Source organism: Protopterus annectens, chromosome 7.part0, assembly GCF_019279795.1.
Source record: "Protopterus annectens isolate FY-2018-M chromosome 7.part0, PAN1.0, whole genome shotgun sequence".
Taxonomy (NCBI): Eukaryota; Metazoa; Chordata; order Ceratodontiformes; family Protopteridae; genus Protopterus; species Protopterus annectens.
In genome coordinates, this window is record NC_056739.1 from 1,395,677,348 (window position 1) to 1,395,693,836 (window position 16,489).

At 39.5% G+C, this 16,489-nt stretch overlaps 1 protein-coding gene across 4 annotated transcripts in view; it reads left to right on the forward strand.

Annotated features, from left to right (window-relative positions):
- Window positions 1–16,489, forward strand: part of ATXN7 (ataxin 7) — a 1,461,623-nt gene that overhangs the window by 844,448 nt on the left and 600,686 nt on the right. The window contains exon 1 of one of the 4 annotated variants that reach the window (XM_044077988.1): window positions 6,256–6,512. The exons of the other annotated variants lie outside the window; for them this stretch is intronic. Coding sequence (XP_043933923.1) covers window positions 6,497–6,512 — 16 coding nt within the window. The 5' untranslated portion in view covers window positions 6,256–6,496. Of the gene's footprint in view, window positions 1–6,255; window positions 6,513–16,489 lie in introns of those variants that run through there. 4 annotated transcript variants of the gene reach the window in all.

The window sequence follows — 16,489 nt, forward strand, 5'->3', positions numbered from 1 at the left end:
GGAATCCCGACTCTGGTCGTGGTCTCGGAGACGGGTCGGTCCTCTTATTTGGGGGACCTGCCTTTGAGGCCATGAGGAGCGCACTGGCCAGATTGTCAGTTACATCACCTGGATTGGTCACTCCGTCCCCTTACACCCCGGCTAGAGCCTCTGACGACCCCCTATCCTTGGATGGCAGGGCCCGAAGGTCTGGGGATACCCCCTTGAGCAGTCCCCTACTTTCTGAGGGCCCCTCAGTGTCTGTGCCTGAGGAGCCCCCTAGTAAGAAGTTGTGCAAGAGGAAGCACATAGACTCCCAGGACGAGTCCCTCACTTCCGATACCGACCTCGAGGAGTCAGAGGGGTCCCCCAAGTCGTCCTCCGATGATGTCTCCTTCTCTGACATCCTGGAGATTTTGAGGCAGAGAGGCGACTGGCCTTCCAAGACTCCCTCTGAGGAGGAGTCTGTATTCCTCAAGGCCTTCGGAACTCAACCCTCCGCCTCCTGGGTGTCTCCACCCTTCGGCGAACTCCTGGACTTGATTTGTCAAAAGGTGTGGGAGAACCCTGATTCCGTGGAACCGGTGCCCAGACGTCCAAACAAGTTTCTCTCTGCTCCCCTGGGGAAAGAGTTCCTTACCAAAGGGGTTTCGGTAAATGCCTTGGTGGTGGCGGCAGCCACTCAGCAGGAAGTTGCAGAGGCTCCTTCTTCAGTCCATCCTCCTAACAAGAAGTCCAAGAGTATGGACCGGTATGGGAAGCGTACCCTGTCTTTGGCGACCTTTACCTTACGGTCGTTGAATTACCTCTGTCATTTCACTCGGCTCCAAAGAGATCTCCTGAAGGAGTTGGGAGATACTCTGATGGGTAACATGCCTGAGGCGGTAGCGCAGACTGTTAACGCCCAGTTGTCTACCCTAGGTTCCATTGTCAACTCGTCTATGAGGCTCATATCTTATGCAGCCGAAGGGGCAAGTAGGGCAGCTAGCTCAGGCCTAGCTCTTAGAAGGCAAGGCTGGATGTGCCTGTGTCATTTCGCGGAGGCCTTTAAGTCTTCCTTCACTGACGCCCCCTTTGATGAGTCCTCTCTCTTCGGACCCAAAGTGAAAGACACCCTCACCAGATGCGAACAGGAGGGAAAGACCCTATCTGCCATAGGGGCCCATTTTTCACTCCCTTCTAGGCCTTATCCCAAGGCTCAGAGAGGAGGGAAAATGTGGTTCAAAAAGTCAGAGAGGTCCTTTCCCGCAGTTCAAGGTGAGTCCTCCTCCAGAGGCAGAGGGGGGGGGTTATTCCGGAAGACGCCATCCTAGAGGCAGAGGAGGTCCCCGCAACACGGGAGACCATGACTCCTTTCACGGTTCTTCCTTCCAACATTCCTGAGGCGTTGCCCGACTGTGCTATTCCAGAGCCAGTCGGGGGTCGAATTTCGTTGCATCCGGAAGCCTGGGAAAGCATCACCCAGGATCATTGGGTGCTTCAAATAGTTACCGGAGGTTATACTATTCCCTTTACGTCGACACCCCCACCAGTCAGAAGGATCCCGGACGTTCCACCCAGTCAGTGGGATCAAGCAGCACTAGAAGTTGCAAAGCTGCTAGAAAAAGGAGTCATCCAACCAGTCCCCTCGGACCATGTCGGATCAGGAACTTACTCACGACTCTTTTTGCTGCCGAAAAGAACAGGGGACCTGAGACCCATTCTGGATCTCAGTCGACTGAATCACTACGTTCTGAAGTCCAAGTTCCAGATGGTCACACTTCAGTACATTTTTCAACTGATGGAGAAAGGAGTATGGATGTGCTACATCAATCTCAAGGATGCCTGCTACCACATCAAAATGGAGAAGGCATCCAGGAGTCATTTACGCGTCTGGCTAGGAGCCAGTCAATTCCAGTTTCGTGCCCTGCCCTTTGGTCTCACCACAGCTCCCAGGGTGTTTACCAAGTGTTTGGCAGTGGTGACAGCTCACCTGAGACATCAAGGATTCCAGGTGTTTCCGTATCTGGACGACTGGCTTCTCGCCGTCCCCACCAGGCATCTGCTCGTTCAAGCTAGGGAGACAACCATTTCACTTTGCCGAACGTCTAGGAATTACTTTGAACTGGGAAAAGTCTGCCTTGCAGCCCTCACAGCGTGTTGTTTTTATAGGTGCAGAGCTAGACTCTATTCAAATGCATGCCTTTCTGCCACAGGACAGGATAAGAATGTTGCAGTCTCAGATCCACACACTGTTGCCTCCTCAGAAAAGTTCAGGCCAGGTTAGTTCTTCAGCTCTTGGGATCCATGGCCTCCACCATCATGCTGGTACCTCTGGCCAGGTTACACATGCGGATCCTACAGTGGCTCCTGTTGGTTCAGTGGTCCTTTCAGAAGCTTCCTCTTTCCCACTTGATACTTCTCACGGAACAATGCAAACAGGACCTCCACTGGTGGCTATGCTCCTCCAATCTGGACAGAGGAATGAGCTTGATTCCTATGTCTCCAGTGGCCACGGTGACCACGGACGCCTCCCAGATGGGGTGGGGGGGCATTATCTAGGCAGGACGGTCCAAGGCACCTAACAAGATCACGAGGTACACTTGCACATCAATGTTCTGGAGATGGAGAGCGGTGTTTCTGGCGTTGCGAACACTCCAAGACTCTCTACCTCTGGGAACAATTGCAATTCACTCTGACAACATGTCTGTAGTGTGGTACCTGAACAAGCAGGGGGAACCAAATCTTATCCCCTCTGCAGAGATGCCATGCAAGTGTGGCAGTGGGCAGTGTCTTCCCATCGGTTTCTGGTGGCAACGCACATTCCGAGGAAGACTAACGTGATAGCGGACAGGCTAAGCAAAGCCATTCTAATGCCTCACGAGTGGTCCCTGAACAACTGAGTGGCGGTTCAGATCTTCAAAAGGTGGGGTCAGCCTTGCTGCGATTCGCCAGCCCCCTCAATGCCAAATGCAGCAAGTACTTCATTCTGATCCCCCCACAGGGGGAGTCATCCAGGGACGCTCTAGTTCACGATTGGCCCCCCGGTGTGGTCTGTGCTTTCCCTCCGTTTTCTCTGTTACCAAGAGTGATACAGAAAGCCATATCCTTGGGAAGCAGGATGATCCTTATTGCTCCACACTGGCCTCGACAACTATGGTTCCCTTTTCTTCAACGGTACGCACTGAACGGTCCGTGGACTCTGGATCCAGTGCCGGACCTCCTGATTCACATGTCAGGACAACTTCATCCATCCCTGCGAACTCTCAGGTTGACAGCCTGGCTGCTCCACTTCCGTCGCTAGTCAGACGACATTCCTTTTCACCTGAAGTGGTGCACATCTTGTCTTCTCATAAGTCTTCCACCAGGAAGATTTATTCCAGCAAATGGAGGAGATTCTCTATTTGGGCTCAGGCCCAAGGTTTGGACCCCTTCACAGTCACAATTCCGTCGGTCTTAAATTTTTTAGCCATGTTGTTCCGTCAGGGCTCCGTGCCCGCTACCATTAAAGTACAGTTGGCTGCAATTTCCAATTTTCACACATTTTACGAGCCCTCTCTTATGGGCCACAAACTCTGTAAAACCTTTCTAAAAGGCGCTTGGTTACTTCATCCCCCTGTTTGAGAACCTGTACTGCCATGGGACCTGAACCTGGTGTTACAAGCTATTACGTCACCACCCTTTGAACCGGCTGCCACTTGTGACTTAAAAATTCTTATCTTGGAAGACGGCTTTTCTGATAGCCATTACATCGGCCAAGAGGGTATCAGAACTTCAAGCTTTGTCCGTTAAACCTCCGTGTTTGATCTTTCATAAGGACAGAGTTTCCCTGAGGCTTAACCCTTCCTTCCTTCCTTCCGAAGGTGTCATCCACTGTCAATCTCCATCAATCTGTTGAGCTACCAGTGTTCTTTCTGAACTTTTCCAATAAAGCAGAGTTCAGCTTTCATCAGTTGGATGTGCACAGACAACTGAGATTTTATTTGCATAGGGCTAAGCATGTTAGGAAATCTGATCAACTGTTTGTGTCCTTTTCAGAAAACAAGGCAGGTTGTCCTATCTCCAAGTGCACAATTTCTAAATGGATCAAAGGTCGTATTTCATTTATCTACTCGTCAGCAGGCAGAACTTTACCCTTTCCCGTCAAGGCTTATTCTACCAGGGCTATGTCTACATCAATAGCTTTCCATGCTAGGCTTTCCTTGGATGATATTTGTGCTGCGGCCACTTGGGCCTTTCCCAACACTTTTATTACTCATTACAAGCTGGACGTGGCTTCTAGGGGGGCTGGGCTTCCTTTGGTTCCATGGTTCTCAGGAGTATCTTCCTATGAGCCTCCCAGGATAGAAGTGCTAGGGACGCTGTCCCGTGAGTAAGGAATGTATGCGAGATAGGACCACATAACATCAGTTAGTTATGTACTCACCATAACGATCGATGTATGTGGCCCATCTCGTCTACATTCATACGTACCCTCCCAGCTGCCCCCTTCCTAGAGGGTTTGGAGGAATATTGGCTCTGTGGACCCTTCAAGGTCAGTGAATTTGTTTTCCTTTATCTGGCTGGAATTTCTTCCAGTGTTGATTGAGTATGGGTTATGATTGGTATGATTGCAAACAAGATCTGGGGCTAGGGTGAGGTGCATCTTGGGATACTGGGTTAGCCCAGCCAATTAGAGACTTTGTGCTAGAGAAATTTTCCTGAGTCGGAGCCTGTGAGTAAGGAATGAAGGCGAGATGGACTACATACATCGATCGTTATGGTGAGTACATAACTAACTGATTTTTAGTGTAGAGCTGCTTCGTCATCCTGGCTTAGAGGAAATATTTGAAAATCCTTGAGCTGATGAGACAAATGCCCCCTAGCTGCATCCCATTGGAGATACTATACTAGGCATGGCCCACTGGTAAGACATTCCAGGGCAGACCCAGAATATGCTGGATGGATTATATTTCCCATTTGCTATAGAATTGAAGTCTGATTACCCCTTATTTGCTTGCTGTCACACTGTCCCTCACAGGACACATGGCTTATGGTTTCACATACTCTGGAGGAACGACTGTGACGTTGCAGTTATAAAGGATGTTGATTTTGCTACCTTGTTAAGAAGTGAATGCAGTACCAAGTAAGTGTGAATTGTTTATTGGAGTTGTTACTGGGCTTCACATATTTTAAATGGGATGTTATGGTAGAATGTGCAGCATATTAAAGGTGGATAGCTTTTAGATTCCTAGGTATTGCCCCTTTTAAAGTGTAGACTTGCATCTTTCTGACATTAGTTTAACTGTTTGTTTTGCTAGTATTCGTGCGGGTAGGATGTACTGTGTTACCAAGGGATTGGTAGTCGACAGGAAATAAATATGTTGGATAATTAGAACAGTGATGGTGGGCATCTTCAGGGTAGAGTTGTATAGCACATTGCTGTTATTTATTTCTTTAGTCTTAGTCTTGCAGCACCTTGAACATTTCACTGATTGGTGGGTAGTGGCAGTTTGGTGGTACCCTTCATTTTGCATTGCAAGTGCATTACTGGTGATAGTGTTAGTAGTCTGAAGTCCACTTTTCTCATGAGTTAGTATCCACCTCTTCTGTTAGACTTTGGTATAGCCTCATATATGGTATGCAATACCCATTGTTACTTGCTTAGCAAATGTGTGTTGCACTTCCAGTGTTTAGTTCCACGTAACTTCACTATGAATGCATAACTGCTTTAACAGGCATCATTCTGAAAGTTTGCAAGGTTGTCATCAGTTGCATGCAGTTGTTTTCATGATAGTACTACACCGTGTTAGATTTTGAGTTTACAAAATGTTGCCCAGGTGAAAAGCTGGCAAGAATTAACAAGGTTACATTAAGTATCGTGACAGCTTCAAAAATATGTGCTTTAAAATTCTTAGCTACAAATAATCCCCACTCAGGTGTGGGAGTGTAATAATACTTGTGACACAGACTATATTATTTTTGCTTGCATATGTCTTTCCACCATGGGAGTTTTGCTGCTTCCTTTTGCTTTCCCTGAGTAAAACTGCGTGTACATGTACAGTTGCAGGGACTGTACTTTGAGAAGTGAAATAATGGTTTGTTACAGAATTATGCAGGTGAGAATGTAATGAGTTAATAAACAGTGCATATATTATGTCTCTGTCTGTCTTCTGCAACACTGGCAAGTTGCCCTTAAAATGGAGGGATTCATTTACATCAGCAAGGACTCCGGGTATGACCATATTAGATAAAACTAGACTCCACCTCTTGTTTTTCTATTTATCTGCCAGGACCTTTGTGACTCAAGTGCACTTTACAGTTGTAGCAAATGTTACATAAGTCCAAAAATGGAGACTGTTGGCAGTGTATGGAAGATCCAGACTGTGTTTCAAGTGCCAAGTAGCAAGTGTGTAACACAGCAGAATCAGATTATGTGAATGGAAGCTAACAAGAAGGCTTTGCAGGCCGACTGCTTCTCTCTGCACAGGGCCGAAGGCTCTGAGCTAGTTTTCTTTTGCAGTTTTCAGACGGAACTTGGCAGGGAGCCCAGATCTGCATGGAGTTTGCAGAAGGTTAGTAAGGATCTGTATTAACTATCACTACATGATAGAAAATCAGTTGTTTTTCTTTCTTTCTTTTTTTTGTAAGTTTGTTTATATTCTGCTGGAACTGAAGCTTAAGTGAACTATAAGTTGCGTTGTCGGCCTTTGCTGAGTTGGTTGATCAATGTATATAATCTTGAAATGAAGGATTAACTGCTGCGATCGGCCCACATAAGCCATTCTGAAATGTCACTTGAGTGTTTTGGGTGAAGTTCAAAAACAGATGGGAGCTGGGTTTACTGTGAACTCCCAGAACACTGAGATTTGCAGCTGATAACGCTCTTCTGTGTCTTGAAACACAGTAATCATTTTGTGTAAGATGTTTAATGATGTGTAATTGTTTTAACCACATTTCTCTGTAGCAGTGAATACTGACTGTGGATTTTATTTCATTTCCAAATATCAGGTATTTTTCGTTATTTTAGTAACTGTGGTTTCACAATACAGGAAGTGTGAGCAGAGAAGTGAGGCTTTTCACTGTTCTTTCTTTCTGAAAAGAAGAAAAAAAGTTAAAGCCAGACAGGAGCTTTTCACATGACAGAAGTTACTTTCAAGTTGTCAAACTTTCTACTTATAGTGCATAAAACGAAAAACGCTTGTTTTAGGTTATAAGGCAAAATAGGAAATGCAAAATGAAAATACAGAAAAGTGAAAGTTGATATTTCCTTGTGTTTTTGAAAAAGGCAGTAATTGCATGAACTTAGAATGTGGCAAGTGCTTGTAAAGAATAGGATAGCATGTGTTTTAAATATTTTTTTTTTTTTCAGATAGGAATTGAGCACAGTTACTTCACACTGCATAAAACAGTTTGCATAATCTAAGAGTCTGATGTTTCAATAAGGAGACATATTCACTTCTGAAGTAAGATGTGCAATTTGTGCAACCTTTTGAAACTTTAGTGGTGTCGAGAACTACATGGGGGCGCAGCAACATATTGAATGAGTGGTGGATACACTGCAAACAACAATAGTACTGTATTGATTTAAAATGAACAGAAGTGCATTCTTTAAAACACAGAAACAAAAAAATATATATATCAGACCAACCTGAAACATGTAATAAAACTGTTTTTTGTCCTGAAGAAGTCTAGGATTGTTTAGACAAAAGTGTTAAAAACTGTGTATGCCTTGTTCTGCTGCCCTGGACTTGGGTGTTTTCATCTGGATTCTTTAAAACACAGGATCATTACTCTATTATGAAATCCATAAAGTAATATATTTATTTAATTGTAGTGACCAGTTATACCTCTCACGTTGGTCATTTTTTTAATGAGAGTTGTAGAGGGATGCCTAGACATTTTCACAGTGAATGTCGACACACCTTTTGTTACAGTTGCAATTGGATTAGTCAGTATGTTTCCACTGGATGCAAAATATACAGGGATTTGAGTATAGTTGTTTGGTCAGTTGCATGTATGGTAGAGTCTAGTAGCATTAGTATTCTGGAACAGTACTGTAACTATAAGCAAAGGAAATGTAAACCTAATCATTGCCTGTAGCATTTTACTACAGAGTGGCTAGAAGGATCATTCCTGCATCAGTCTGCAAAAGATTTCCCAAAGGTGAGTAGAAAATGCTCTGTGTAACATAATTTTGTACAAGTCTAGCATGTCATTTTGCAGATAGTATTAAAATAAGTATTTAAACTCTGTGCTTAAAATCGCAAACCAAGTGTTTGGTGATGAACTGACCTGCTTTGTTCATGATGCATTGACATATGTTACCAGCTGTTAGCTTTTATACCTTGGGTATGTATATGTAAATTCATTTCCCTGTATTTAGTGCACCTGATGTAGTGTTTGAGGTACCTGATGTAGTGTTTGAGGTTTGATGTCAAATTAATTGTAATTGTGGCTTCAGTTCCTCATGTGAGGGAGACGTTTATTACATAACATAGGCATTACCATTGTGAACACTGCCATCTTCTGAGGAACACTTGCTTGGTAGAACCTCTAGTAGCATGATTTCCAGGGGTCTCTGATTTCTTTATGGATGGTAGTGACAATGCTGGCAGACTGGTGATAGTCAACTTTTGGTACACGAGTCTGGCAGGCATGTTTTTTTTTTACCTTAAGATAGAGAAGTTTTTTTACTAGTACATGACATGATGTAATCCAGTCCAGCAGCAAACATGAATGTACAGTGTGAACAGTTTTGAACATCCTTCTCATTTAGCGAAGTTTGTCACTGCACCCCTAAAGTACATAGAAGTAAACAAAGAGTTTTGAGTCTTCTGCAGCAATATGTTTTAATTAAGTGGTGAATACCAAGTGTGTTGTGAACCTCTTTGCTAGAAGGTGTAGTAAGAAATCACTACCCTGATCTGGGGGGGGGGGGGGAGTTATTTATATATGTACTTTTGTGTTTTGTATTTTTTGCACCCAAACATTCTTTGTAAGGTTCACTGTTGCAGTAGTATTCACGATGTAGAACTAACTGCAGGCAGATATCTGTCCAGGCATTGCAGCTTGTATAAATCAGTGGATGTCCTGACACAGGTTAATGGCACCCATTCACATTCAGCATTGAATAGAGCTGTCTCATCTCATCCTTTTTGATTGTGTTCACCTTTTTTCTTTGGAAAGAAGCAATGCTGTTATTGTGATAGGTAGATTGTGAATTAAGTGTAGCTGAAATGGTAAAATACTTTTCTAAAAGGCCAAGTTGGGAGGTTCCGTGGAGTGACTTAGTTCCTTGCTTTCAAACCTGTTTGAGGACTCTGGTCATGTATATTTTCCTTCATTAAGGTTGGGAAAAAGATGACTTGTGTTGTACTTGTGAGTATGGGCTTCACCCTGGTAAATGCAAGCATGCTGGTGTATTTAGTTTAGCAGTTGTGCAAACTTCAAGGTTTCCTTTAATGAGCAATTTAATATCCAATCTTTGCCATGTTAGCTGCAACTTTGAAACAAGGAGGAAAGAAAAAGTCAACAACCTGAAATGAATTACAGTAGCCAGAATGTTTTTTCTTGATCTTTTTCAAGCTTTGGATGTATGTACAGTCATAAAATGAGTAGTCATTTGGGGCAAGCTGTATGGTAAAACTGTTTTTTTTTTTTTTTCCATTAAAAATTATTTCACCTTTAATTTGTAGGCAGTTTAAGACTTTGTGGTCAAAAGAGGATGTGACACTTAACCACCAAACTAGTATAGGATAATTCTAGGGTAACAGTCTGTTTGCAAAATAATATGAAACTTGTTTTGTTGTAGTGTATGGAAAACCCAAAGGTAGTAAGTAATCCATGTTATGCCTTTCATAGACAATAGTTTTATTACAGATGCACAGTATGCCTGTTGTGATTTTTTTTTATGGATTAGAATGGCAGCCTGAAATTAGATTTTGGTCAGTATAAACTTGTGCATGTTCCTTGTTCTCAGAGGGCATGCTCTTCCATGAACCTAACAGAAGAACACAACATAACTGAATATTCAAATATGTTGCCCAGAATATTGTACTAGAAAATGTTGGACTATTGTATAGATGCCTTGTATTGGTATAGAACCAGAACAGTCCTACAGGACCAAGAGGATATTGAGGGTGTCTAGTAGCAATATGCTTTGCTTCCGAAAGGTGGTAATAAATAGGACATTTTATTTCATGTTGTAGAATGCAGTACACATCCAGAATTTGTGTGTGGGTATGTATGTATATGTATATATATATATATCTACACATACATATATACATACACGCACACACGTGTGTATGTATTGCTATTATATTGGAATTGCTAACATAATTTAAATTTCTCAAGAAAAGTGAACTTTACTGCCATTGCTAAGCTTTTACTGCCATTGCAAAGCTATCGTCATCACAAGTTCTGTGGTTGGCCATGGCAATATGACCAAACCAACATCTACATTAATCTGCATGTAAAACCTTGCATGTTATATACCTAAAGATCCAAGCTCAATTCCATGAAAATTTTAGTAAGAGCACAAAGGGGTGATTGAGATGAGACATTTTTGTACTTACGCTTTCAAATGTGTAGATATATATATATATATATATATATATATATATATATATATATATTTTTTTTTTTTTTTTCTGAGTCTGGGAAAACTGTCTAAATATAGGTACTATGAAGTGGCTATGAATAAAATGAAAAATCATATTTATTTTCCAGAACAGTGGCCTTTTCTGTCGCCAGAATGTCCCCCTATTGTAATGTATGACACACACACTACTTGGAAGATATTTCAACTGGTGTATTTGTCTGTGTCTGAATTCACCAGTGCATATTGTGTGTGTGTGTGTGTGTGTGTATGACGTTTTCCTTGTGAAATTTCCTAGAACATTTTAAGTAATGTCAGGTGCCATCGGTAGGATTTCGCACTTGTTAGTCTTCGCAAAATCAAAAGATGTAGACAAACTTTAGAAAAAAGAAAAAACGGAGTGCACAACAGTCTAAATAGCCAAAGCCTTAACGCAATTTTAATAATTCCACATACAAACAGCGTTTTCGCTACTAAGAAAATGTAGCTTCATCAGAGGCAAACAAACACAGAAAAAGGCGCCAAACAGAATTTATACTAGTGGCAGCCTAAATTAAAATCAGCTGGTAAATGTTACATCACTTCCTTGCACAATTAAAATATCAACAAATACGTATTTCTAAAGCTGATTAAGCTAAAGGCTACAACATCTTAACCTTCCATCAGACACAAGTTAATAAAAATGCTATTTAAACATATAAAACCTTAATGAATATAATCTTAATGTATGTAAAAAACCATTCTTAAAAAATTAGTTTAAAAAATTTAGTTTAAAAATTTTTTTACTTAGATTCATAATGCATGTTTTAAATTCATTAACTATACCAGTTTTAGGTTTGTGTATAACTAAAAAATATATATGTATATACACAGGTCACACTGCATATCAAATCTGTTCTTTAACTCAACTCTATGCAGTAATTATAAAGTCAATATAATAAAAACAGTGTGATGAAATAAACCAAACTATTTATAAGCATGACTTATCAACGGAGGTAAGATCTATATTTCAAGACCGGGGCAATATTGCAGCTTTCATTTAGGCCCGGCATATTAAAGGCATCCAATTTAAGCTGCCATTGCAATTCCAAAATTTCCAGTAATAAGGAAATAGGACCTCCCCTGATGGATTTGTGTTTACAATCAATACCCATAAATACAAAATTATGCCCTTGATTAGAAACAACATGCTTAGCAAGAGCGTTCTCACATTTATTATTTCTGATTGCATATATATGCTGATATATGCGCTCTCTGAATTTGTTAGTCTGTGAACTTGTTAGTCTGTGCAATTTTGTGGCTTTCATTTCAAAGTGTGTGTGTGTGTGTATATATATATATATATATATATATATATATATATATATATATATATATATATATATATATATATACACACACACACACACACACATATATATATATATATATATATATATATATATATATATATATATAGCGTGTGTGTGTGTGTGTATGTTTCTGCTTGATAGATTCCATAAATACTAGAATCACATCCTCATTTTCTGGTGAGGCATTAAATCTAAAAATATTAACTTATCTGAGAAAAACTATATTAAATGTATCAGGAAATGTAATTTTTCTTGTAAACAGACTCCACATGTTGAGGTCTATATGCCTTTAGCTCATGCAGTAGATGCTCAGTGTCCAAGTGCCTTGTCCTAATAAATGTTTATAAAAATCTGAAACCCAGACAGATACTGACATCTGGACCAATTTAAGATCAAAGGGGCATTAAAAATTGACGAGCTGCAACATTTGCAGAACATTTTGCTTAAAGTATGTTTATTCTCTTCATAGTAAAGAAATATAAAGCTATCAAAAACATACATATATATGTATATATATATATATATATATATATATATATATATATATATATATATATGAATGTGTGATTATTTTTAAATGTTGTGACATAAAATCATTTCATTTCAATCTATAGCTCTATAGGTGCTTCTTTGCCTTTAAAGTTAGAAGCATAGTCCAGAGTTACTTCATAAAGTTACTGCCCTAGTGTATATCTCTGAAACTTTCATGAAAATATGTCAAGCTGTTTTCAAAATAGAGCTCTCTTGTATACTGGGACAAAAAATATTAAGAAGCAGTTAGAAATGTGTACGTAGCCTTCTTGGATGTGGCCAGTAGCAAAGATATTGATGAATCAGTGTAATTTAGTGTACCAAGGGGGGTCAGTGCCTTGTGTCAAACAAGTTGAGCCAGAAGAACAGAATGTGGTTTACAGCTTTAAAAAATTTATTTACAGTGCAGTACAACAATTTGTTTTAATACCTTGTGATAGCAATGTATCTATTAGTGGCCTCTCTTTTATTTTGCAAGAATTAACAATTCTTGCTGTAAATGCAAGTGCAGACTTGGTGGTGGTGATTTGAAGGTAGTGTATGACTACTCACTTCATCAGTTTGTTGAACTCAAGTAAAGTACAGAAACAGGAATATGCACATATGTACAGCTATTTGCAGAATTAAAATGCTGATGTGAAAATTAGTGAGGGGGCAGCACTGAGAGACATGTAGCAATTGTTTTTCTTGAGTGTAAAAGTGCACACAACAGAATAGTTCCTGTCTGTTTAATGAAGAAGCAGTTTTTGTGGAGTTTTTACTGTTGGAGTTAACGTGCTTCTCATAAAAATGGTGCAATTTAAATGTATTCTGTCCATCAGAAGAGAAGTAAGAAACTTCATTAATGTTCTTCCTTTTAAATTATATAGTGTTTCATTTAAAGTTCTAAGCAAACATTAATGGTTGTTACCTGAGCTGTTTAGAAAAAATTATCAACTGTTCAACTGTATACTAAAGACTTGAGTAAAGAAACATTTGTGAATGTTTTGTGTGTATAATTTCAACTCTTTAGTGCGTTTAACATAAGATTTATTTTACTTTGTGGTAAATTTTACAGTAGATAGATTTGCACTGTTTAATGATTTTAACACTGTGGTCTGTTCCCTTAAACTGGTGTGCACAACAGTTAATGCAGTTAGTTTTTGTCTTTTCCACTGCTGTAATCAAGTCCTGTGGCATGTCTGCCACTAGCAATGTAGTAAAGGTCCCAAGGTAACTTACTTGCTTTCCCAGACAGAAAATGCCAGCCATAGAAGGGAAATGCTACAGTGTATTTGCATATTGAGCTATGCCTCTTTCCGTCTTTGCTTCCCTTGATAATAAAACAATTCATTAGCAAATGAGTTTAGAATAAAGCTGGAGCACTGCCAGAAATGTAGCCACCATATCATGTGAAAAACAAAAGTTGACAGTAGAGACGCTGATCGTTTTGCTGTGTGTTGAATGAAAATGTTAAGGCTTCTTGGCACAAGCGCTTCTATTTATGATATCTGAAAACTATGGGATGTAGGTTAATATATGAAGTACATTACTAGGCTGTATGCCAGGCAGGTCTCGTTTATATTGTTTCAAAGATTTGCTCTTCCACTGTGATACATTTCAAGTTTTTTTTTTTTTTTGGAAAACGTACTGACAAACTTGCATTACAACTGTTGTATTACACAAGGTTTTGAAATGTTCATGTTCAGTGTAGTTCATGTGATGGTCATTAGTTATCCTTGATACTTGTTTAGACCAACCATAGCAGTTGAATATTTTAATTAAAGTCAAAAATACAAGAATTTAAAAGAAAGCTTTACTGGCTTTGCTTAAGTTTTTGCAATTGTAGCCACATTGTGTAGACTTCTTTTATTCAAATCCCATGGAAAACAGATTTTACATCATTAGAACAGAAGTGTTTACCTCCCCAAAGGAAAAATGTTTAAAAGTATATTGTAAATGCTATTTATTCATGAGCACCATAGACTAATTTATACATTCTTGTAAAACCTGTTCATTATAAATCCTTGGCCATCAGTTTGTTAGCTTCCCTCTGCTGTTTAAAGTAGTTTTCTTAAATTCATACCAGGTCAAAGCTTGGTTCCAAGTGTGGCCCTGGTAAAATGAGTTGAATATGATAGCAGCTATGTTTAATTTAAAATATACCACTGAAAGAGAGAGAGAGATGACCGAACACCATCACCCTAGGATCTAATTTTGTACTTTAAAAATATTTCTATCCAAGTCATTAGTACTAGGAGGTACCATAATGTCAGGGTATGCTGAGTTTTGTATCGCACTGCATGCTGTGTGTCTAGTGTGATTGAAGAATTGTAGGCACTGTGCATAATAGTATGTGAATACAGGAAGTGAATGTTGCTACTGTCATTCGCTCTGTTACTGATGTAGTGTTATCTGCAGAGAATCTTTGGAATACAGTGCTCCTTTTAAAGTCATTATGTAAATGTTCCTTATTCAGTAGTGCAGGTAACTAGAAGTAGGTATATTGATAAAATTCACACCTTGTACCTGTAGAATGTCACACTTCCAGCAGCCTAAAGACTTTTTTTTTATTCTTGGGCATTTTCTGAAAAGTTAGGTTTAAGAACATAAGCCAAGCAAATGTAAGTATCTTGTGAACATTAAATGCTATTTAAAAAGTGACAACAGCATTGTCCTCAGTGAGATGTTTTCTTTTTACCGATAGACATCAGTACATTCACTGTCTTTATCACTACTGTAATATTTGATAATGCAGGAACGTAAAGAATATTTTCATATCTTGGCAACTGTACATCCTAGAAATTGTGTTGACAGCACTTTGCACAGGACAACTGACCTTTAGCAAAATGTTAAAAAAGATACCTTTCCAAGTTTTTTTTTTTTGTGTGTTATTTAGAGAAATGGTATAATATATGCGTATTTGCATAATTAGTTTGTACAGTTTATAGTGCAAGTTTCTGTGATCATTTCCCAGGGACAGCTGAAGAGAGTACGTCTCCATAACTGCATCCCGTACCGTAGGTGTGGTTATACTGTAGTCTGCAAGTCAGTTGTAGTTGGCAGTATTAGTATACATATGAATATTTATAATGTATTAGCAAACAACTGGCCGTATCCCCAACATTGTGTTTTCCACGGGAATCGTATGTTTTATTTCCCAGCATGACATTTTACACTATGCCCATATTGCCATATATTTCTGTTAAGAAAATAGGTGATAAAATATGGTTAATCAGCCTGGATTGAGAATAACTGTGCCTTTTTTAACTGAGTACTTTTTAATATGCTGCCCATTATTAATTGACAAATCCGTTAATTAAGGAGTCTGGTTCCTTAAAGTATCATGACAACATAAGGAACTAGTGTCATGACAACATAATAAACTATAGGAATTTAAAAGAAAGTATACAAAAAGGTTCTGTGGGTGTGAGTGAGTTAATTTTGAGATGTCCAGACAGACTATGTCCAGACAGACTAGGAGGAGCTAAGACCCGAGACATAGTCAAGTGTGGATCATGTAAAAGGATCATACGTGTAAATCAGGTGTCGGAGGAGGAGATGTGTGTAAAGACATTTCTAAATGTCACAGTAAGGATAGAAATGAGGAGGAAAAAAGAGGCAATGCATGTTTATATGTTTATATAGCCATGATCTAAGACGCTTAATCTCTGTGGATGTACAATGCATGCACAAAATGTGTGTAGAGGGTGTTTTTATACTTATACACGATGGTTATATTTTTCACTGTGGAGTCTCGCATATGACTTCTGTCCCATTAAAAACTAATGATAAGAATAAATGCATTTTCGCTTGTGTTTTTTTTTTTAAAACAAGAAACATCTTTATTAAATTACCATGTATGATGTAAGCAATCTAACATTTATATAAATGAAAATAAACCATACCGACACAATCTGATTTGCAAACATTATACATCTCAAACTGTGCCGACACAACTGTAGCTGCAAACATTATACATGACTTGTAATATATCCAGTCATTGTCAGTCAGCCATTACATAGCTCATTCAATTCCTGCCTCCTTTTAAACCTCGATCTGATGTTGTCCTTTTCATTCTTCCTCA